The 24,944-nt window shown below is 42.0% G+C and overlaps 3 protein-coding genes across 3 annotated transcripts; 1 reads left to right on the forward strand and 2 right to left on the reverse strand.

The window, feature by feature from the left end:
• Positions 1-624: 624 nt before the first annotated feature.
• cunh17orf67 (chromosome unknown C17orf67 homolog) lies at positions 625-5,390 on the forward strand. Its single transcript, XM_051386292.1, has 5 exons — positions 625-834; positions 1,540-1,713; positions 2,848-2,948; positions 4,283-4,416; positions 5,147-5,390. Exons 2-4 carry the CDS (start codon positions 1,659-1,661, stop codon positions 4,397-4,399), a joined length of 273 nt encoding a protein of 90 aa, XP_051242252.1. The 5' UTR covers positions 625-834; positions 1,540-1,658; the 3' UTR covers positions 4,400-4,416; positions 5,147-5,390.
• A 1,274-nt stretch (positions 5,391-6,664) lies between these two features.
• cbx8b (chromobox homolog 8b) lies at positions 6,665-10,192 on the reverse strand. The gene is made up of 5 exons (XM_051385404.1): positions 10,002-10,192; positions 9,822-9,865; positions 9,467-9,532; positions 9,268-9,334; positions 6,665-8,297 (listed from the first exon to the last, which is right to left on the reverse strand). The coding sequence occupies exons 1-5, from the start codon at positions 10,068-10,070 to the stop codon at positions 7,431-7,433; spliced, it is 1,113 nt and encodes a 370-aa protein (XP_051241364.1). The 5' UTR covers positions 10,071-10,192; the 3' UTR covers positions 6,665-7,430.
• A 5,961-nt stretch (positions 10,193-16,153) lies between these two features.
• Positions 16,154-23,412, reverse strand: LOC127354808 (E3 SUMO-protein ligase CBX4). The gene is made up of 5 exons (XM_051385034.1): positions 23,098-23,412; positions 22,855-22,898; positions 22,222-22,287; positions 20,414-20,480; positions 16,154-18,888 (listed from the first exon to the last, which is right to left on the reverse strand). The coding sequence occupies exons 1-5, from the start codon at positions 23,164-23,166 to the stop codon at positions 17,419-17,421; spliced, it is 1,716 nt and encodes a 571-aa protein (XP_051240994.1). The 5' UTR covers positions 23,167-23,412; the 3' UTR covers positions 16,154-17,418.
• Positions 23,413-24,944: the final 1,532 nt, after the last annotated feature.

Below are 24,944 nucleotides of genomic sequence, written 5' to 3' on the forward strand. Positions count from 1 at the left end.
AATATAAGAATTAGCAATACCACTCTAAGAAACTACTCCATTGCAAGTTAAAGTCCAGCATCAGAAATGATAGCAGTAAAATGTACTTCGAGTATAGAAAGTATGTTTTGCAGAAGCATCTATATCAGTGGTGGAGGAAATACTCTTACTCTTTTTTACTTAAGTAAAAGTACAAAAGTATTTTACCGAAAGCAAAAGTACTCAGTCTGCAGACAGATCGTCCCTTGTGACTGATTTATTTTTATTATTATTATTATTATTATTATTATTATTATTATTATTATTATTATTTCACTCTGAAATTACCTCAAAATTGTACTTAAGTAGGTTATGGTTTCCACCAGTGGTACAGTGGCCAAGTGCACTTATACCTCCTCAAAGTCATTTCTTTAACGTTACAGTTGGTGGTGACAAATGTTTTTTATATGTTAGTGAACGTTATCAGGCACAGGCTACTGTAGTCTGTGTAACACACCTGGTTATTTCCTGTTTGCTGGGCGCTATTTAAGCGAACAGGGAAAATAACACACAGCATCATCTCACTGTTTCTATCATCTCTGATTCTGAGCTCTGACGGGAATGCTGCTGCTCCCCAGTACGCATGCGCTCTGCGCTCCATCGTGAGCTGGGTGCGTGTCAGATAATCACATTGAGGGAACAGAAGCTTTCTCTGCCCCAGGAATTAATCAAAACAACATTATCACTAAAGTGCGCACGGTACGGGAGGCACATGGGTAATGCACAGGCGGGGCTGCGAGAAACGGAAACGGAAAGAATGACGCACAATGACGTCTCCATCAGACGTCACTGGCAGTGCTCCAATCCAGCATTAAAGTAAATACAAAAAACATAAAAACAATATAGGGTGATATTTAGGCAGGTAAGTTATTAAAAACAATGAGACACAAATAAATACGATTTAAAATAAATGTGGTAAATGAGATCCTAAACGCTGTGAGCTGTCATGAACAGGAACCATGGTCAGATTAACCCACGGAGGTCGGAGGCAAATAATTTGCCATACCTTTACCACACCTCTCTGTGCAGTGTGTATGTACCCTGATGCCTTCAAGCTCCTTTGAATTCCAGTGCAGCCGGTAGTACTATTAGTTTGATTGAACGCAACTTTATTAAAACGTTATAAAGTGTTATAAAGTGAAATAATAACGCTCTGAAAACTACAACTTCACACAGGCTCCCTCTGCAGCACGGACACAAAACTTGGTAATAATGGGGCCTTTGTAGTTGACTTTAGAAGGGCAAATCCCCAAGAAATTTGCATAGATAGATAGATAGATAGAGAGAGAGAGAGAGAGAGAGAGAGATGTGCTTGCATTGCCATCTAGTGGACAGCCTCCACCTTGCCTCTATGGAGCGCCTACAGTAGAAGCTTTTAATTGTTCCTCCACAGTAATTATGCAACTTTAGAGGTGTAATATAAGGAGATATACATTATATGTCTATGTAAGTAAATATATCAGACAAAGTTACAAAGAAGTAATTGATTTGTTTTGAATATCTCCTTGGTAACATGAGCAGGTATGTGACAGTTATGTGGGTGACGTACAGGAGGAGGAGAATTTTCCCCCTTCACCCCCTCTGGACTCTGGTCAGGACCTCAGAGCAGAGGAAGCTCAGTCAGGAAAAAAGTGACGAAGATGAAGAAGCTTGTGGTGTTCTTGCTCTGCCTGGTCCTGCTGGCCATCTACACAGGTAGGTTTCCATTAAAGGAATACCTTTTTATCTGTGGATTTAGGTTGTAAAAGTCAGATGAGGACATGGTGGAATAATGAAGATTTAGGATTGAGGATAGGTTTGCATGAACTTTGTGTGTCTTTCTTTTTTTGCATGACTACATTTAGATAATGAATCAAAAAAAGGAAGTGGTGTGTCATTATTATTTTGGTTGCATCCTTGCAACTGTTGTTTTGCACCATTATTGCATGTTCCAGCCATTGCATTTCCATGTACAGTTGATTTAATTTCAGCATGCAATGTTGCTCCATTTTTTCCTGAAAATTAACAAATCCGTCATTCTTAATGAGATAGTTGGAGAATGTGTGTGAGAGTTTTGCCACGTTGCTGTGAGGGCCCATGCAGCAGCAGCAGCAGCAGCAGCAGCAGCAGCAGCAGCTCTGGCCTTGTGTTGACAGAGCTGGGTTCATTCACAGCAGCTCCCTCTGGCAGGAGAGGAAGAGAGAGAGAGCCAGCCTGGCTGCCTGCTGGGGTCACGTGCTGTATGGGCCGGGCTCCCTGGGGAGGGAGGAGGATGAATGGGCACTTTGTTACCTTCCACCAAATAGGCTGCCTCCCAATACAGGCCTGGGTTAGAGAGAGGGAGATGGAGAGAGAGAGAGCGTGTGTGTGTGAGCAGCTCCCCTGGGGCTCGCGTTGGCGAATAAACAGCCTCACATGGACTAGCTAAACAGATCAGGTCAGCCACAGCTCAGCAGCAGCAGATAGTGGTGAGAGGTTTATTCATGGGTCTGAACACAGCTTGCAGTGAGAGGAATGCTGTCCTGATTAGCCAATGTCCAGCCAGCAAGAAAACAGCTGTTATGTTCATAGAAAAACAACAAAATAACTCAGGCAGAGGTTAGACTCAGAGCAGACAGCCTCAGTTCCCGAGTCTCTTGGAAAGAGGAAGCAACAATAGAGGAAACTGCAAACACACATCTACAAGACTGGAACAAAATCACAATTTCGCTCTTTTATCCCTTTTTGTGCAGTTGATCGGCTTTATTGAATTCTTTCTAGGAAGAATTGTATGTGTGAATCACAAGATGGTCGAGTAAACATTTAACTCAAACTCTTATCTCTCTCTCTCTCTCTCTCTCTCTCTCTCAGATGCCAATCCTATCATCAAGGAGAGCGTCGCTAAGCAGCTGCTCCGCACCAAGAGGCAGGATCGACCAGTGAAGCCCGGCCACCCTGATGAGCCAATGAGGGTAAGGTTCATCCAGAGCAAAGAGCACAGAAACATTATAGAAACAGACTATTGACTATTGATCAGCCTGTGTTCTACATCTGTGTGGGTTATTTGAACTTTCCTATTCAGCATTTACAAGCACTGCATAAACAATACATTACAACACACTGTAGTGTAGCTGTAAACAAGTATAAAGACATTTAGTGTTTATTAATGTTTTTGTCCACAATGCTTGATAATAATACACACTAAATAATGAATACACTGTGTTTATGAAGCCTTTATTAAGTGTTTATACAGATGCAGGTGGGTTTTAAACTGTTTTTAATTAAATTCCAAACTCATGAACACATATCTTTATATATGATAGCAACTATATTATATCACGTTATGTCATTAAGCATTCATTATCTGTTTATAATGAATTATGGGGAATTGTAGTTGTTTACAGATGCTTTAATAAATATTTCAAAATGTGTTATAAACATTCATTATGTGTGTATGTTCTATTGCTTATAAATGCTAAATGGGTGGTTGTGAGTATTTTATAGGTTGTTTTATAGGTTTATATATTATATATTATATTATATATATATATTTATATATTTACACACTACATCAGTAGCTATCTTTTAAAAACATAATGTTTCATAATTGTGTTAATTATTAATTTGCTTTTTAAAAATCTTGAAACATAAATCAGAAAGACAATTAAAGCCAGTTATAAATAAACAAATAAATACAAAAAATTAGATATAACTTAACATAATTTATAATTTCAATTTTAATTTAAAATCAATTAGAGGTCTATCATGCAGGCATTGTGGAGGGAATTTTAGCTGAGCACATATTCACCACAAAGCTTCAGAATGCTCTTCAAATGATTGGAACAAAAGCTTTTTTTTAAATAGATCGAATCTGATCCTCTGAACAAATCTGTCTTTGCGATCACAATCTGAATCACTTAATGTAATCACTGTACATCTTAAGCCCTTGGCACTGTGCTTCACTGTACAACTATTGTGACCTGGTAAGAACTGAAGCAGCGGTATTTGTACACTCATCTCTCCCCGTGCATTTGTGCATTGTGATGCTTTGAATGCGTCCATTCATCATTGTACGTCCAAGCATGTTTCCATCTGTTTAGCTCTACTCATCTCTGTAATTTCACTTTGCGCTGTCAATTGCTGTTATGGTATAATGCAAACATTCAAAGCAGAGGACAAAATAGTTCTGAGTCAGCACTGTGGCAAGGTGATTCCCCCCTCATTCAGGTTCATATGTGGCAAACCAGATCTACATTTATCAACTTTCTTGTGTTGTCACTTTATTTTCCTCTGTCCGTACCCTCAGGAGCACCTGCTCCACATGCAGGTTCTGGACCAGAGGGCCCAGGAGACCAACCTGGAGCACTGGCTGAACCCCCACTGCTACCCTCGCTGTGACAGGAACTATGGATACCCTGTCTGATGATGGCGATGATTGAGGTCACCCTCAAGTTTTAACTTTCACTTCAAACCCCAAATGCACACTGCATGAATGCAACACCTTGCACATATAGCAGCTACATAATCAGTAACACAGGCCCTAATCCTTACACACACATTTGGAATGACATTCAAAAAGACTCAAGCAACCCCTGCTTCAAGGCTGTACTTTCTTCTGTGCTGTCAATTTCTCATGGCCATTGTGTTATATCTCTTCCTGTTTTTTGTGATTTTATCTCGACTGCTTGGCACAGCAGGAAACCTCAGAAACCTGTAAGACAGTTTCAGAGCCAGGCTCATATCGTGTATTTTTTAATATTGTTAGATATCTTGTTTAAATCCTTTCAAAGTCAAACCGGTTTATAAACAACAGTATTTCCTTGTTAACAGATATCCACAGTATATGTAATTCCTAACTTTAGGGTAGCTCTGTTACACACTTGAAAATTTTGTGAAAATTATTTCACAAGTTTTTGGTTACGTAGAAAAAAAAACTCTAGCAAAGGGACTTCGAAACTTGACAAGAAAACCTAAATATTTAAATATTCTTCAGTCTTGCCTTATGGAACAGCATAAATTAATACATTCCAGAGACCCCCAATAAACATTCACACATTGATGTCATCAGACTAGAAATGTGCTACATGTGTAATATAATCAGACCTGATCATTTTTCTAATGTTTGAACTGTTCTTTACATTGTTTCCTTTTTCTTTTTGTTTCTTCACAGTAAAGGCCCAGGAGAGACAGAGTGGACTCAACAGTGGCAGCAATGAAAAACTCCTCTCTCTCTCCTTTTCCAAAAATATGACTATGTGAAGATAATAAACAGTGCATATAATCTCTCTGTATCCCAGCTGTGTAGTTTAATGTTATCAGTAGCTTCTACATTTATTTTCTTAATTGTGTATCATGTATCATCACAATAAAATATACAAATACAAATAAATGCATGAGTGCCTAAGGGTAAAAAAGGTTGTGTTATTATTATTATTAATATTATAATTAGGCATATTATTATTAGTATTAGTATGAGAGGAGGGCGAGTGATGGGTCTTGTTATATTGCCCTGAGGAGGATGCGTCCTGCTCTGTGGCTCTGCAGTGCCCGCATCATCCGAAGGAGGACTTTATATATTCGCAGAATGATGTGTGGATCAGTTGGCACTCAGATGAGCGAACATGTCCATTTTGTGCCTCTAAATTCGGTTTGGTTTGTCGCTTTCTGAGACCTTCTAGAAGAGACCTGGATCAGGTGTGGATTCAAAGGTACAGTAAACTATTTATTTCGTTTATGTCATTTGGAACTCTGCAGAAAAAAGTGATTGTTTGGAGGTTAATGGTCGTGTGCATGTGAGGTTTGTCGTATATAGAAGCCTATTAGACGCATATAGGTAGGCCTGTGTCACGGATAAGAAGGGCAGTGTCGCGCCTCCAAAGAGCGGCGGAAAGTAGGTCCATGAGCAGGCTGCAAGCTCAGGCCTGTCTGAAGAGCCGATTAGAAAAACTGACTTCTTAAACCTTTTCTGAAATATGTATTTTAAAAAACCCACCCGCAAACTAGCTGAGGCTATAAATGCTTTGGTTCATGCTATATATTGTTCCTATAGAAATACACAATAAACATTAATACAATTGCCGCTTATTCTAAGATTATAGAAAGTGATTTTAAAAATATCTATTGAAATAAATAGAATATAGCAGTCGGGGCCTATGAGAATGAGTTGTGGATTTTTTTATTTTTCTAATTTATTCAATTGACTGAATTTAAAGTGGCTTATAAAGATCTGAGATACACGCCGCATGTATTACAATCCAATATTCACAGCGGGTTTAGAGTGGGTTTACGGACTGCTGTGTGCACAAGGGAAAATCTGACTGTGAGCAGAAATGAATGCAGGCCTGCTGTTAAAGATGTTAAAACTCACTGGGTTACAGCCAACCATGAGGCCTTCACTTCCCTCTGTCTGGAACCATAGCCACTGTTTCTTTGGAGGAGTTTAAAATAGCGCATTTTTTCATATATTTCCCAGTGACCTCTAAAGAAATTGAGGCCATTAAAAATATATAAGAAAGAAGAAAATAACCCCCAGGATTTAAACGGTGCGTTGGTGCGCTAATTGCGTAACAAAAATCCATTATTTCATCCAAGAGTGTATGCGTTGCGTTCAGAGGTCATTTAAAGCGGGCCGACAGCGCTGCAATAACGCCTGACAACCAAACACAATAATTAAACACAACGAAATGAGAAAATTCAAAGGATTTATTGAAAAGCGTCTATAAAGCAATTTGACACCAACTCTGTAATTATTACATTAAAGCTTCATGAACGTTTTCTATGAAAATGTAAAATATACTATGTTAATGGAAAACGTTATATGAACATAAGTTTGTCCGTGTTGAATTTATTCATTTATCTTACAATTAGAAATGTTAGAGACATTACAAACTCCCGAGACAGCCTCGGTCTTTGAACACAACACAAACGGATTATTTCTTAATACTTTTGAATTCAAAGTGCTTGAGTCAATTTTTAAATATTAACCCTGCTGAATTCGACAGGGTATATTCAGTCTAATCAGTTCAAATTATAGAGAAATATTCAATCTGTGGACTTAATTTAATATCTAAGCCTCACCTTGCTTCTCATAATTTGCTAGCATGAGCTCAGGCTGGAAGATATGAGTGAAAAAATACATTCTAGTTAGTTACAGTTGCAAAATAGTAAACTCTGTACAGAAAGTAGCCAGCTGCTGCAAAGGAAACATGCAACGCACTTCATGTTTAACCAATGCAGGGTGTGAAATGGACTTCATTTGATTTGGTCAATACATTAAACAGATGTCCAACTTTATAATATATACACACACATATATGCACATTATGTAATTTGCTTTTATACATTACATACAAAAACTGCTTTGCCTAGTAATCACACTGTGTCCTATAAACCTCAGAATGATTCTGATGCAAGTCAGAGAAAGCAAAGCGCGGCATAAAGAATCAGTCAAGCAATCATCTTTTGTCTTTGAAGAAGCCTTTAGAGGTGCTGCTCTCCTTGATGGTGACTGTCAGGAAGTTGGTGGTGACGTCTGTAACAAGGACCTTTTCCACGTTGCCCAGAGAGGGCCTCCACGTCACTTCATCCAAGTCGTTGTCGAGCCTGGTCGGGGACGGCCTGTCCAAGAAGTAAGGCTTTTCCATCTGTGGGAGCTCGGCAGGGCGACCCTGGCTCTGGCTCATTTTGGACTGGTGCTTGAAGTGTGGAGGAGCCAGGTAGCTGGAGCTGTCCTTAGTCCTGTGTGTGTCCATGTCTGTTCTGTGTGGGTGCAGGCCGCGGTCTGAGTAGAACTGCTTGTAGGAGCTTCCGCTGGAGATTCCCCGGTTGTGCGTGTGGTGATGATGGTGGTGGTGGTGATGGTGGTGTTTATGACTGTGGCCGTGGTTCTCTGGATGTCTGTGGGCCACTTTGACCAGCCTCATCTCCCCACCCCCCTGGAGCTTAGCCAGTTTGTGAGGGATGTGGCTCAACTCCTCTGCTCTCCTCTTGTGTGGCTCAGAGACAGCGGGGCCGCAGCTGCTGTCCTTGAAGCGGGGCTTAGGCTTCGGGCCTCTTTTTTTGGGTATGTGGATGAGTCCATCTGGACCGGTTTGCTGAAGGGAAGGCTGCTGGTGCTCACGGGCGCTCAGTTCTGCTGGTCGGATGCGTACGCTTTCTCCTCGGTTGACTGTGCTGGGTGGGAAGATGGTGGGAACAACGGCTCTCAGGCCCTCTCTGGCCCTGGGGGTGACAACCGGCTCTGGAGTTGGGTAAGTGATGTGCATCCCTCGGACTGCCTCACTCCTGAACTCATAGGACTTGGCTTTGACTTTAGCCTGAGCCTATTAGAAGGTAAGAGAATAGGAGGGAAATTATTATTTGAAAAATATACAAAAAAAATAATAAGAGAAGTGCAGTTATTTATTTCTTCTTCGCAATAACAGGCCTTTTTCACAGGAGGAATTTTCACTTTTCATAGTGGAAGAGCATGCATAAAACCAAGCAGCTAAACTCAATTCATTCATCATTCATTTTATTATTCACACATGTGCTTTTCCCACAGCAACATGTCAAAATATCTTCCTCGAAAGAGCCTATTGACTATTTCAGTTACTGTCCCGGCTATCACACTCCATGTGTCTAACATTTTAAAATGGGAAAAATAAGAGTGGCAGACACACAAACAGGCTACAGCAGCAGCAAGGCCACCGTAGCCCATTTCTAACAACAGCCCTGTCAACAGCGACTCTGGTATTTAGTTCAAGATAAACTGTCGGTCATTAAGCAATTTTCACGGTTCGTTGTCCTGAAAAGCTGAAACCTCTTGCTGACTGCATCAGGCTTTACTCCACTCAATTCATTCACGTAGGACATTAACATTTTTTGCATCTTGAATTTAATGACGGGTGTAGTAGTAAAAACGGATCTCTGTAATAAAACATCTGAGCAAGTCGCTTCAATGGCAGCTTCACAACAGGAATGACAGGTGCTCCAAAACGCCTTTACCTATGTCAACGTTAGCTAACAAACACACACACACACACACACACACACACACACACACACGAATTAATGGCTAAGCTTTTTTGAATATGCATAATTAGCATCATTAAGGAACTCGAGCATTTAGGTGAAACACAATGAGGCCGTAATGTGCTTTAAATAAACTGTTAAGAAACCAGAGCACGCACTGCATAGTCAAGACAATTATATGGTTAAAAAAATATATATACGAGCATTCAACACCGTTACCTCATTAGCCGTGTAACTCATTAAAATAAAAACACTTCAAAACAGCGCTGCTAAATGTACCTTGAGCAGAAATGTCTTGGGTTTTGGTCCTCTCTTTTTGGGCCCATAGAGCTCCCTTTCACGCTCCCTGTGAACAGATATAGTGACAGACACCCATTTTGAGTGTCACGGGAGCAAAGTGCACCGAGGACACCATATATTTATTGGACATGTTAACATTCACTGGCTCTGCCCACGAAGGCCAGCACAGACATCTTACCTCTGCTCAAAAGCGGCAAACAGGCGCGAGTCCAAAATATTTTCCTCCGGTTCCCAAGTGCTGTATCTGTGAATTAAACATGAAGTTAGGTCGAGGAAGCGAGCGCTGACACACACACACACACACACACACACACACACACACACACACACACACACACACACACACACAGTGTGGATGGCCGTAGCGTTAGCCTGCGAGCTAAAATCTCCATCGTGCTATAACGCTACACCTCAGTTTTAATCCAGGCTGTCTCGCTAGCTCTGGCTTGCTAACGACAGCCACCGCCGAGACTGTACACACTCCACAGCCGCGGGTGGAAAACATGCAAGAGACACAATGCAGCAGGACTTACTTGGGAGACCAGCCCTTCCATTTCACAAGGTACTCGATCCGACCCTGCATGCCATCAGAAACAAACACAAATTACTTCATTAGCTTGCAGGACAACAGTAACGTAGTATTAGATATGCGGTGTTGGTGCGTTACATTCAACGCTTTGGGAGAAAACGGGCACGTTACATCTCACGCCTACCTTCCTTATCCTCCGCTTGATGATAGACTCGGCAGCGAATACCCTCTCCCCGACGGCAGACAGCTCCATGTTTACTCCAGTGCTACCTACCGTTAGCTTGGTGGACGCTAACGTTAGCAGAGCATATATTTTTCTCCAGTCCCAGCCACTCTGAATTCCCGACAGACCATAATACTCCCTAACAGAATGGACGTCAGCGCAGTTTTTTACAGCGTTGCTAGGAAACGGCAGTCGGAGGAACCTCTAGAAGGACACCCATTGGTCCAGCCGTTGCTACGTGCTCGGGTTGCTAAGTGAGGGGAGGAGCGTGCGCCTCGGCGAATTCTTCTTTCAGGGGGGAAATGGTGGCGATTTTCCCCGCGCGGCGAGTGAATCATTTCGCGCAACTTAAGCGAGATATTCAAAAATGCACGTGGTATCACGAGTAGTGCAGTTTTAAGCATACGGCAGGGTCGTCAAGCAAATAGAGAACCAGGAAATAACAACGCTGTTTGATTTATGCGACAGAGCGACAAACAGTAGCCTATATGAGACGCCCCTCATTTTCGTTGAGTCTATCCGGCAATGTATCTGTCTAATGCTGTAAAGTCTCTTGGCAGAGGTTATTATAGGCCTATTAGTCCTTATGCACTCAAGCCGTGATAGAACTCGTTACGAATGTATCGCCTGCCCACATTCATTTGGTTTATTCTCGCTGTCTCAGGCCAAACATAAAGGATCAATGCACTTCTGTCGGGCAAAACGATACGCTGTTTGTGTTCATATTATTTCTTCTAAACTCCATTTGTAGCTACTTTAATTTTGATGGTAAAACCCATTCATCGAATGCATATATTTATGGCGATTTGTGGTTTAAAATAACATCAATATACATTTTAATCAAAGAGCTGTCAGCCACGTTAAACACCGGGTTAATTGAGTCAGCCTTTAAATAAATCTGTAGTCAGGTGAAATGACAGTCCGTTTCTGTCACTGCATTATACAAGGTGTTTGGTGACATTGATTTATAAATTGTTAGGAAAACGAAGCTGCTGGCATGAACCAAACTGAAGCATGAAAAGATCAGCTGATGCGTGAACACATCCGGCAACAGCCGCCGCTTTCCATATGTATCTGCATTATGGAAAAGATCCGACCAGTGTTACCGGTCACCTCCCGTCTGATTGATCCGTTCAGTAAAACATATAAAACAGGTTGCTGTCTGTTTCTGAGATTTCTAAACCCAAATAATCTGCAAATGCGCAAATAATCTGTATCGGCTTCCATTAGGCATATTGTTTTTTAATGCACCATGCAACCAACGCAATAAGAGAGCCAGAAAAATATAAATGGACACTATTAAGTATATTAATTTAGTTTCTTCAACTCAAAAACTTTGATTTAACTAAATCAAATAAAATCCTATAGGTCTATCCAAATCCTATGTAAACAAACACACAAACAAACAAACAAAAGGAGTTCTGATGAATCAGATTACTGTTCCGCTCAGTCTACAATCCACAGGCCGATGGCTTACATTTTTTAAGAAATAAAGACAAAATAAATTGGCAATGGCAGCGATGTATAATAGGCGGGAATAATACATAATTTAAAATAATTAATTGTAGGCCTAATTTATAAGAATACAACATCAATAATAATAATAATTTTAATAGGCAACATAACTATCAGTTTTATAAAATATGAAATGTACGGTTCAGTAGAATCGGCAGGGTGTTTGTCAAAGTAAGACAATTATTATACGACAGGCCTGTTAGTTTAATTATCTGAGGTAAATGGAAAAATGTATATCTCATTTAAGCCTTTTAAAATGATCATTATTCATTCATTATTATTACCTTGATTGAAATACACAGGAAAAAAATGAGAGCGAACAATAAATGCGACTTCTTCGACACCAAGACTGAGAGCTGATGTTTGAACAATAAATTGTTCAGTCAGGACTCAGAGTCCAGCATCAGTTCTCAGAAGCATTAATAACCGAGTATAAGCGTAACAGATTCAATTAAAACAGAATGAAGCGAGCGTCCCATGCCATCATATCCCATAGAGGCCAAGCAGAGTCAGATTAGGTTTATCGATGCGGCATGATCACTGACGATTGAAAACAATAAAATATTAAAAGACTCTTTCTCATTGGTGTGTTGTTTTGATTCAAAATAATTCATAAAAAATATTATTCCACAAATAAGAAGTCCAAATAATTGGAAGCTGTTTATTTAAATAACATGTATTTTCCCCTCTCTGCTGTGTGTGAAATAGGCTGACTCTGAATCAGACATCATTGTAAAGCTTCTACATCAAACAACTTTATCATTATAATTAGTTTGTCAAGGAGATTAAATGTTTACATGCATTTCAAGAGAGCACATGAAATGAGTGCTTTGTATGAATGATAAAGCCTTCAGCCAGATGAAAGATGGCAGTGAAGGCCTGTACGGCTTTTACGTGATTTAAACGAGCTGCATTGACAGACGGGAGAAAGACTCTACAGCTTCATTTAAACACCTCACAGGCCATAGACGGATCCCACATCTAATATAGCCTAGGCTGTGTTCATTCAGCTGTAACGCAGAGATCAGGACACACATCCGTTTAAAGGCCATGACAGTTCACACTGAGGCATAACTAAAGGTCAATCATTTATTACACTGACCACTAACATCTTTTCATCAGAATATTTGTCGTTAATAAATTCGTTAAATTATTAATTAATCGCTGTGTCTGCAAAAGGCACAATGCCACCGTGGATTTAATTTCCAAGAAAGTCTTCATTCAGACGCGAATAGATTGATGCCACATGTAAGTTTTTCTTCTCATTGTTTCTGATGAAGGTAGTTTACCTCGAACCAAACCCACGGGGGCTGATGTGACACTGCATCTATTCGTTTGCAGGTGACCCAGCAGAGAGACATCACAAACAGTGACAGCAGGAACTGGGATTATTATCCAAATTAACCAGAGTATTTTCTGCAATCAGAGCTGAAGCCTGAAGGAAAGGACACAGAGAGGGAGAGTGAATCCATCTAAAGCCGTTTTACAATTTTAGATTTAAAATGTGGAAGATATCCACATTTTACGAACTGTGAAATGGGAACGTCGTGGAGACCATTTTGGGGGAGGCAGATACATTTGGAAGCAGGTAGAAGCCAACGAAGTAATACATTGGCTTGGGAGACGTTTGTCTCATGATGTTATGATTTTAGGATGTATTTCTGATTGCATTCCTGTCTCCAGTGTTCCGACAGAAAGGGAAGACGGGCGCAGCTCGCACTCTGGATGCGATTGGTCTCGGCGCGCCTGCAGTGCAGCAGTGCTGCCGCCGTTAAAACACCATTGGTTGGCTTGTATCCGGGCAAGACGCGGGTTCCTGGTGTGCGCACAAACGGGGAAACCCCTGCCACACCAAACAGGCAGTGATGTGGAAACCGCAGTAATATGCAAAGAGACATACACAGACAGAGGGTAGGATATCGGTCGTTCCCATTAAGCCCATTTGATCAGATTGTAGGTGGGATAATTATAACACGGAGAAGAAGGGCGATCTATACGAAACAACCAACACTGAAATTAAACAGTGCTCCTCTTTCTCTTACAACCCTCTAAGGTTTCATTTATTGCATTTAATTATATAGCAACTAATGGAAAGGTGAGGCAAGGCAGGTTTATCACTGAGGATCTCATCACGCACAGGCTTTCGGCCATATGGGCTATTTGCATTGGCTTTAAAACGGGGATTTCTTTCCCAGAACCCTCCTTGCGTCAACAGAAAAATTAGATTTCCGTGAAGTCTACAAATCCCCAACAGGTTCCAAAAGCACCACACACCTATATGTTGTTAAACTTGAATAAACACATAATTATCTACACACGCAGAGCGGTGCAGATGACTGGATAACCACGAGCTACACACAGGCCACACAGGTTTGAACTCTCTTTACTGTGGATGGAGGATGTGGACTGATGCGTCAGTCACTGGTGATGAGCAGGGTGTTCCCAGCAGGTGAGTCAGTGTACATGGAGTCATGAGTGTACTATGCGCTCTACATTCCTCTCCAACCACTCATTGCGTTATTAAGGAGGCTGGGATAAACAAGGGGAAACGCGTTGCAAATAGTTGTGGCATTGTGATAAATACAAGAATTTGAAACAAATATGTTGGAGCTACACGGTGGTTTAGTGAAAGACATCCTGAGATCATTTTTTCCCCTTAAGAAAATAACAGCATTTTTACAAAAGTTCTATAGGCCTGGTTTAAACAGCTGAGTTCACACTTATTGCACAAAGTCATTCGTCAGCCGAAGTGTTGTCTGTTTTGTGTTCCTGAAAATGGCTGTATCACAGCAACACTCACAATTAAATAAAAAGCATCTGACAGATTGTGCCTGTTGTAAATGTTGCATTTAAACCTCCATCCTTATTCAATTACCCAGACTTAAATTAGAAATCTGTGAGTCAGTTTAAAGCCCGCAGAGCTTGGACTTTATATTTCTGTGCACCTGGACGTGGAATTACACTGCAGGCCTGCTGGAGAGGACTCCGCGGAAGACACGTTTTTAATGTCCCCTGTTCCTGTAGAAAGATCCTGAACCCAGCAGCACTACCTGTGGGTTGATCGCCTCTCAGTCTGTCGGAGATCAACCACAGGCCTGACTCAGTCATACACGCACAAGCATGAGCTGGCAGATGAGAGGAAGAGGAAAAGAGGGTGGATCATCAAGAAAACGAGTTATTACACCATTTTATACACTTCTTGTTTTATTTATCGGAAAACATATTTGTTCGCAGTGTTACAGGTTTTTTTTTTTTTTTTCCTTTTTTGCCTACAAACAAGCAAACAAGCCACATGACACTTAGAGGAAATAATAATGTCTTAAATCCTGCGGGGGATTTCCTGCTGCAGCTTCTTAGCTGAAACATTGTAGCAATTATTTGTCGGCTGCAGCAGCTGCGAGGCGTCTCCCACAGACACCACAGAGAAGAAAGTGGATGGAGCGGAGAGAGGACAGCCATTTTCTCTGTCGTTGCTCACATTAACGCGTGCAGAAAGCACTTTTATTGGCGGGCTGCAGCGGAGGAAAATGGTCGGGAGGTGCAGTCTGTACCGTTTCGGTCGTCGAATTACACAAGTCACGTGTTTACAGCGTCGAAAAAGGCGGATTTCAATCATTTCCCCCCCCATAAAACACACACCAGAGGTTGCGTTCAAATCAAACAGGAGCATTTTCTGGGAGGTTTATGAAGCACGGAGCTCCTCCGCACCCTGAAAGCGCCCTCCACTTATTCAGAGGAACAGCAACTGTCTGCTGCATTATATGAACGTAAGAAATAAGAAACCGTGGAAATAAAAGCTTCTGTCGTTTAGGTTGAACCTGTAGGTCAAGCAAGAAATCGGTCGCCCCCCTGCTGCGTCCCTCTCAGCATGTCGGGAGGGTCTATCTAAGAAACATCTGACCTGAACAGCTGCTGAGGTCAAACTTATGAGCTTTAAACGACCAATATCCTCTTAAAAGACACGTGTGTTGGTTAAACCATAAAGCAATGACGGGTCGATTTTTGTCGGTATCTGATTTAAAGAACAGCAGTTATTATCATCATCTGGAGATCTTATTATATCTTGTATAATATTAACATGTCAAATAACACACACCTGTAATGTTGGTTTTAACACACTATCTGTTGCTTATTTAGGCCAGAATGAAGCTGCAAAAGGCCTTTTTACTCGCTTTCCATTTCATTTCTTGTGAATGCTTAAAATGAACGACCAGGCGTTTGCTCTCTATATGTAGCAGTGCAGCAGGCCTGACCTGTAGCTACAGTATGCACACAAGGCAAATAGTTGGTCCGGGCAGCCCATCTGAAAATAAACTCACAGGCTCTGTAATAATCCTCACGCCCGCAGCCTCACACACACACACACACACACACACACACACACAGCCACAAATAGAGCCATGTACAGATTTGGAAACTTCTGAGGTAAGGTTAGCCATTTAAGAGCCTTATAGCTGCCGCCCTTTCCGGTTGAAATCTTTAATTCTGCGTGGGAAGCCAAGGTCACATGGATACCAGCCATGAGGTTTCTTTTTTTTTTTTTTTTAAAGCTGGTATAGGGTGATAGAAGTATAAACTGAAACACACAAGTCCACATACCACTTGCAAACAATTTTATTATTGCAAAATGTATCATTGGAAGCCTTCATTTTTTTAGTCTGCACACAAAACATCAAAAGTGCAAATCCGGTCAGCGTCCTCACAGAGCAGTTCAATGCACCTCAGATCACAAAGTGCTGGAGGGGGTTTCTAAAGAGGGAGAAGGGGCATGTGTGACACAAGGGGACGGATCTGATTATGACAACAATGTGTGCTTTTACATACTTTCAATTACCGCTTTGTTGCAAAAGTTACTCAAAATGTGACAGAGACAAGCCCATTCAATTCCATACATAACAGCAAACATGTCAGGGTGCCAGAGAACGCAAACATGAAAAAGTGATTCATAGAGCACCCAGCTGGTGGTACTAATCTGTTGGATTACACAGCTCAACTGGCAGTGTTAACACAGATTTGTGACTGATATAATTCAAAATTTAAAAAAAGCAATTTTCAGTCACCGCACTGCTGCAAAACACAGAATGAACAGTCACAAAGTTGTATATCGACTGTCTTAATGGAAGTGACTTGTGCTCGGTATCAGATCTCGAGATGCATGACTCAAAAAAACACATTACCTTTGCACAGAGATCAAATAAAAGGAGCACATATCAAACATTAATAATCTTTCATTTAAAAACCTTCCTGTGTTCCCTTTTCCACAATGCAAATCACATTTATTGACAGAAAGGCGCTTCATTTTTCTTTATCTGCTTGTTTAAGCATGCCTAATGGCATAATCTGTCCAAGCAGCATGCATCCTTGTTTAAATCTGTCCATCTGTTCACACACACACACACTCTCTCACACACAAGCACACACACACACACACAGTGTAATTTACCATGTTTCAATATAATTTGTCTTCCTTACAAAACTCTCCATATAGCCTACATTAGTTGAACATTATCTTATGCAGACAGTTGAGTGTATAATCAAAGTACATCCATAGAAAAGTGAAGAGTATGTACAAGAGTTAAGTGCATCTTCAATTAAAGTTCTGGCATTTCTTAGACCTAATTTTGCTTTTTAAACTAGGTTTGAAATAGCTGAAATTAGATACTGCATGTGATAAAATCTCCAGAAATAACAACAGGTAGAGCTTATAAGAAGAAATTTGCAAATAACGCAATAAAGGATTTTTTAAAACTGAACTATACAAAATGAAAACAACATCAAGGGTTCATTTGTACATTCAAGCATCTGAAAATACAAATATATGTAATGTACATTTATACAGTTACACAGCTGGTCCCCACTACAGTTACACTGTTATGTATTCCTTAAACGTGACTGTGAGGCAATTTGTAGTAATGTCTGTGATCACTATATTCCCAAGGAAAGGCTGGAAAGAGGGAAATGTCACCTCCTTTTTCTTTTCGTGGTTAGAAACAGACGATGAATCGACCTTCTCCTCCTCTGCAGCTTTTTCTGTTTCAGTCTGGGGTAGAGTGTCTGTCTGTGCGTCCGTTTGTGTTTCAGCTTGTGTGTCTGCTTCATCCTGTGTGTGTGTTTCAGCTTGTGTGTGTGTTTCAGCCTGGGTAGCTTTAGGCCTGGACTTGACAATGCTCAAGTCCATAGGTTCCTCTTGGTCTGCATAGCCACAGTCCTGCAGTCCAATGTGACTCTGGAGTCCGTTTTGGTGGGTGCTGATGCTTTGGGTGGGTGAAGATGCCGTGTTAGGAGCGCTGATACTCCTGGAGCTAAAAAACCTCTTACTGCTCCCGTGCTCCTCACTATCCGTGTCAGAGAAGTGTCGCTTTAGTCCTTGAAATCCACCTTGGCTTCCTCTTTTGTCCAGTGGGGAGGGAACTCCCCTATCCAAAGGCAGGGAGAGCAGATTAGGCTTGGTTGTCAATTGTAAAGGCTGATCCGCTGGAAGCTGCCCCTGACCCCTGACCCCGATATGTTTATCCTGCTCCGTCACAGTTGGCTCCATTTTGGGGGACTGTTCCTTTTCTTTGCGGCAATCTCCGTTAAATCCAGAACTGGGAACAGTTTGTTTAGCTTTGGGGTTTTTTGCAAATCCATTCATGAGGCCGAGCTTCTTGACGAGTCTCATCTTCTCAAGGTGGTTCTCCGTGCTGTTGTCCATCCCCTGCGGCGGCTTTTCAGCCGTTTCAGAATCCCCATTTTTAATCTTGGCTGCTTGCATTCCGTTTTCCATGTACTTGCTCATGACAATAACAATCCGCCCATTCTTGTTTTTGTTCTTCACAATCTTTAGCTTGCCGTTGCTGACACCATTCGACTGTGGTAAAGCATCCTCTTTAGGTTTGACCTTGTCTGGCTCTTTGTGGCCATTGAGGTCTGCTGGAAGCTTCTTCAGCTCCATGGTGATATCCTTGACTTTGGTAAGGCAGCCTGAGTCCTTGTCCCTGACCCACTTTTGCTGCAGCACCGGGGGAAGGTTGTACCCCTTGTTGGCCAGCTCTGGAGCCTTGACCTCTCTGGGTTTAGCAAATATGGGCTCGTGCACCTTGAGGTCCGGTTGGTAGTGGTGATGCTTCTTGCTGTTGAGCTGATAGTAGAACTTCTTGCCATTGGCCTGCTGCTCAGCCTCCCGCTCCCTGCACAGTGGCTGGTACTGGTGGTGCTTCTTGCTGTTCAGCTGGTACTGCTGGCCCTGGGGACGGAGCATCTGGATGGGGCTGGTCTTCTGACAGCTTCCTTCGTCCAGGGACGCCTCATGAAGGTCAGCCAGAATGCTGGATCTCCGGGCAAAAGAAGGAACCTGTGAGACCAGACAGTAGCTTGTGTTATTAAGAACATTTAACTTCAACAATATTACACAAGGAATTGGGGGATTTCTGGTGTTCTTACAGTATTTAAAGAAAAGGGTGTCTCTCTCCGCAGGCCATTTGATTAATGGTTCAACTGTCTACAGTATCTATACATGTGTCTGTGTCAAGGCTACAACAAAAAAGCCATGGTTCGCTGGGGCCCACAAGCTGCACTGAAGAAACTGTGCTTGGAATGTGTGAAGGGGCTCTTCTGAGGCCCCAACGAGTGCACAGTTTATTTCAGGGGCCTTCGCCCATGTTCACACAGCCCTCCTACAGTTCCCGTGCAGCTCTTTCAGCCAGCGGCCTGGCCATCAGAGTGACATTTCAAAGTGTCTCCTGTGGCTGTGACCTCAGCTCGGAGGAATGTCACTGGCTGCTTTGTGTCCCGTCATTGACTTTATCCCATGTGTTACCACCAACACCCTCCTGAGAGGAACAAAAACACTCCTCTGAGGGGTTCCCCAGGCCTTTTAGACTGGTGATTGATGCGCTGAATGTACGATTCACAGTCATTTAGTTACAACTGTTAGGTCAGGGAACTGGTCTCTATAAAGTTTAATGGATATAATATCTGCTCGCATATTTATTGTCTGTAATAAATCTTTACATTTTCTAAGTTAAAGGAGCACTACACTGATTTTACACACTCAGTTATCTCAACAAGAGGAGCCTTCTGTGGCTCTGGAGGAGCTTTGTCAGGTCTGAGAAAAAAACCCTGTGGTACAACCTGGAAATGTTGATAGGCATGGGTGTTTACCAGGCAGTGGGGTCTGCCAAATAATGCATTGTGGGAAATGTAGGATCTAGCATTTTTGGAGCTTGACCTTGTCTAAAAGTCAGGCTATCTCAGCTAAGGCTGTGTATTAGCAAGAATCTGACGATACAATGTGTATTAGGATACAGGAGTTATGCTTCAATATATTGCGATATATTGCTGTACTGTGAGCCATAATATATTGTGGAGATTTTAGGAAAACTGTCATAGTATAAAGAACAGAGGAAAAGCTTACTTTTATATGCAACAGAACAGAACAGTGGGATATGTATTTGTATTATCACAGTCCCTGTAACATCTCATATCACAGCTCTCAGTTAAGGTTTACTAGAGGCTGGGGTGTTTAAACACAAAAATAACAGTGTTTTTAGAAATCAACACGATATCACAAAACAAAATATTACAATACTCAAGTATATAACTACTTTCTTACACCCCTAATCTCGGCCCTTTGCTGCTTTTATTTTGACCATTCTTTTTTTTATCTGTCTCTTGCAGCTTTATGGAAGTGCAATATTATACCGCTGGAATGCCCCTTTAAATCTTCCTTATAGGGACATTTTTCTATGTTGCTTCCTGGGATTTAAGGGGGGATTATGCAAGAAAATGATTCTTAAGTATACCTTGATTTCATTGTTTACATTATTGATAATAAAAAGAAGAAATAAGAAAGATTAACTATATTTTTTTCCCCTCACCTGAACCAGAAGGTGCTTCGGCTTGGGTCCTCTCTTGCGATATCCCATCAGCTGCTCTTGACGTTCCCTGTGGGAGAGGAAAACAGCAGCCAATCAGTGAAACCATCTCACAGAGACGAGTCGCCGTTGCATGGCAACACACCGTCATGGGTGTCCTCCTCAGGCTCAGTTAGAAAACACTGAGCCCATGTTACAGATTGGAGTTACACTTCCTGATGCAGGAAGTGAAATTCATCCAGCACGGATTAAAGGAGCGTACATTTTTATTTTATTATCGTTTATTTACCTTTTTACAGAATCCTCCCCATTCTTCATATTTAATACCTTGTTACACTTGTCCCTAGCTGCTACAAAAAGCCAAACAGGGGCTTCAAATGAGGCTTCTTCCACCCAAAATAACACTCAATATATAATGTAATGTCTGTATCCACAGTAGAAGATAAAGGCCAGCCTCCAACTTTCCTTAGCTTTCTTCAGTCTCCATGCAAGTCTCTCCAAGGCAGTAACTCAATACCGCAGACAGGAGTGATGTCAGTCCCCTCCCCCACCCTCCTCCCTCACATCTAATTACAATGACGACTCAGTGTATTTTCATAGCCTGGCATTCAGACGATTTGGCTCCCCGGAGAGACACGCAATTAGTTTCAATAAAGTCTCTCCTCTTTAGAGCGAGAGAAGTAATTGCAAAAACAGACGCAGAGTGATGTCGATGTTTTGGTTTACCGTGTGACCTGCACCTGAAAGGTTACAGTAAGCAAAAGCTGAAGGTGGCTAAGAGAAAAACCAGTGACAGTTTAAACACGCCATGCATTCAAGAAATTCAATTACACTGTCCTTCATGTGGAGCTGGCTGGTCAGTCACTCAACAGACTATTTAGCAATTAGCCGAGCAGCTAATTTCACCATGGTAGCCTGCTTTGAAAACCATGGACACTGGGTCCTTTACTCATAGAAAACACAAGGAAGTTACTCTGGTTCAATTTTAACTTTTACTAAACTACTATTAAGTTCACTGCTCACTTCATTTCGTCTTGTCTTCCCACTACATCATGAGATTTAGAAAATATGCGCATCATAATTTTAAGTCCCCCTCCATTCAAAAATATGTTTTTCTGATTGTTCCTACAGTGTGATATTTAACCTTCACTGTGCAGAATGCTGTCTGTACCGAGTTTGACCCTAGAAGGATGTTTTCACATTCATCTGCTGAAAGTGGAAAGTTTTCTCTATGCTCACTGAAAATCTGATTTTAGGATGTGGACGTACTTGCAGGATTGTGTGACACAACAATGATGCTCACACAAGTGTGATGTGAAAACCTGAGCCTGGGTCTGAATTTTAGATTTAGGACCAACTTAAATAATGGTGCACATGAGTCAAATCTAAAAAACAAAAAAACAAAACAACAACAAACAAACAATTAAAAACAAATTAGCAACCAGCCAAACAAAACTTTTGTGTTGGTAAGTGTATCATTTTGCATACTGAGTAATAACTGGTTTATTTATCACATGGAAGATGACACAGGTGCACCTGGGGACTGGGTGGTGGGACAGCAGGTAGCACTTCAGCATAACCTGATGCTGAAGCTCAAATAACTGTCAGGTGACAAAATATCGAGGCAGTCACCTTTGGTACCTCTGACCTAACCCTAACAATATGATACTATGCAAGTAGTTCCTACTTTGGACACGCAGATGAGTAACAGATAGCCTACTATACACAATGTGAACAGGAAATATGTGAAATGTCAATATAAACCTGTTATTTACCACTTGTGAAGCCAGTTTATCCAACTGTAAACTTACCTATCTTGGAAAGCATCAAGCAGTCTTGGGTCCAGGATGTTTTCCTCTGGTTCCCACGTGTTGTATCTATTCAGAGATGAGACAGTGAGCAGTGAGGACACACTGTCCTGTCCCACAGTGGCAGACATTAACAGGTACTGGCTGAGGGAAGGAGATTTCTGCACCAAAACAACCCTGGACTGGCCCTGACCCAGTCTTTGACTTATAAATCCTCCCATAGCTAACATATGTAGGCATGTACATGTGTAAACAACATGCTGAGACACTTGCACTCCCTGTGGATGCACGTGTAATAAATCACGAGTAACTTTTACGCACGGCTGTAGGGGGGAGGCAGGGGGGTGGGATACAACGGCCCAGCCTCCAATCAACTGTAGATATATGGGCATTTCTTAAACATAGGGTTCAATTATAGACATGTCTTCCTCTAATTGGCACACTGGGGATTGCATACATTGTAAAACCACATCCATCATCGAGGCCAACGCGTCGAGCGCCCAAAGCAAGAACGCGCAACCGCCCATTTGCGCGCCCACGCTCGCACAGATGAACACAGTCACACACTCGGACTTGTGTTTGAAATGTTGCGTTATCATTGTGGGTATTACTGTTAGGATTTAAAGCAGCACTTACTTTGGAGACCACCCTCGCCACTTGACCAGATACTCGACCCTCCCCTGTGAATGGACAGAAACGGGATAATCAGCGACTTTACGCAGCCGAATGCACTCTGCATTGCACCGTCATCTTACACATGATTTAATGAGTAAAACAAAACATGTAGTCCGTGAGAAGGTGAAGGAAAACCAATGAGAAATGATGCTCCTCTCCATGTGCATGTGTGTAAAAATGCCCTTCAGTGCTCTTGTGACAAACCTTTCTGCTGCGCTTCTTCTCGATGCTCTCCACCGCAAAGACGTGCTCTCCCGCGGCGGGTAGCTCCATTTTCCGATACGAGAGAAGCGGCTCTTCTGTTTTTTCCCTCCGCTTTTGGTATCCGACACCTTATCCTCCGCTTTCAGAACGTTTTTTTTTCTCCTCCTCCTGCTGCTCCTCTGATGTGAAACACAAGAGCCCCCCTCCTCCTCCTCGTATTTTGACTGCGTCTCTTCCCTCGCTTTCTCCCTTCGGAGAGACCCGTTCTGCAGGCGAGTTGAAGCTGCAGCTAGAAAACACTTCATGCAAATAGCCGCTGGCGTGACGTCAGTCGAGGGGGAGGTAATAGGGGCGGGGGTTATTCCCGTGCTGCTTTCAAGCGCTGTCGGGAAACAGTGCAATCACGACTGCGTATGAACAATACGTAACAAAGCTGTAAATAATTAGGATGAAGGAAAAGTCAGATTTGTCTATGAAAACTGGAAAGGTAGTGAGGAGTAAGGAAACCATGGCAACAACTGGTTGTAGCCTACAAGAGTGAATTATACTAATATGGGTTATTGTTATCTCTCTCCTGATTGGATAAAGAACCAAAACAGGATACCAAAACATGTATTCTCTGTAAACTGCAGAAAGGAGGGAGAGGGAGACTCTGTCAGTGAGTCTATATCAGCGATGGCTGTCAGAATGTACAGCTATTTTACATTTATTTTAACAAAAAATATTAAGTACAGCACCTTTAATTAGCCTTAAGTCAGAATTTGTTTATACATAACTTATTAAAGCATCGATTAACACAGTCTGCACACTTTGCTATGCTATTGTAGCACAAAACCATAAGAAAACACAATTGTTGCAGGCAATATTTCCTCTAATACAGGGTGTCCAGACTTGTACTATTTAAGAATGTGAAGGTTTTTTTTGCTCCACTTAATCTCAAAGGCTGAGAAGGTTTGTGAAGTCAGTGGCTGTTGTGTTAAGTTGTCAAGGAAACGTACATATATGTCCATGGCACAGGGATCCGCACACATATAATAATCATATCTAATATTCCTTCTAATGTCCAACCAAATGCAAGTAAATTGGCGACAAACGAATGCGTGGCTGCGGGTTCTCCAAAGTACCAGCTGAGATGAGACACTAAACGCAACACGTCTCCCTCCTGTGTCGCTGCATGTGAAGCGAGATCTAACTGCAAGAGGGTGCTATGAAAGAAGAGAGCGTTTCATTCTGAACCGCGGTGGCCTCGATGTGCTGCTCAAACGTTGCAGCTGGACGGGGCCTTTTGCTTCATTTTGTATTTGCAGTCCCAACAAATGAACGAGCTGGGTTCGTTCGGGCCACCGTGCTGCCCGTGCGCGCTCAGCATACCACCAACAGAGCTGTCCAACATGTAGCCTATGATGTGAGCTGGGGCACACGCTGCAGCTGGGTTTATTTGTAATTGTAAGAAACCCAATAGCCTATCATAAAACTAATTCTTCCACCTGAAAACTCACGATAGGCCCAACCAGAGTCAAGGCCAGAGCCTGTTCAGTATTGATTTATCACCGCCACCGTAACAAGGCCTCGTCTATTACGGGCAATCCTGGTGCAATAGGGAAACAAACTCCCATCCGATGCTCGTACAGCATCGGACAGAGCCGCCTCTGTAGGATTATAATGCGGCATGAATCATTGCCTGTGTTAAAGTTAAACTGCGGTCAGAGCCCGCACGTTGTTATGCGCATTACAATGAACAGATTTCCATATCCTCCCTGAGTCAAGGTCACACAAAGAGATGACATTTCAGATGGCTCCGTGTCGCGGGGATTTTCTGGTGGATTTTCGCGGTGTTAAAAGATAGC

Source organism: Dicentrarchus labrax, unplaced genomic scaffold (genome assembly GCF_905237075.1).
Source record: "Dicentrarchus labrax unplaced genomic scaffold, dlabrax2021, whole genome shotgun sequence".
Taxonomy (NCBI): domain Eukaryota; kingdom Metazoa; phylum Chordata; class Actinopteri; family Moronidae; genus Dicentrarchus; species Dicentrarchus labrax.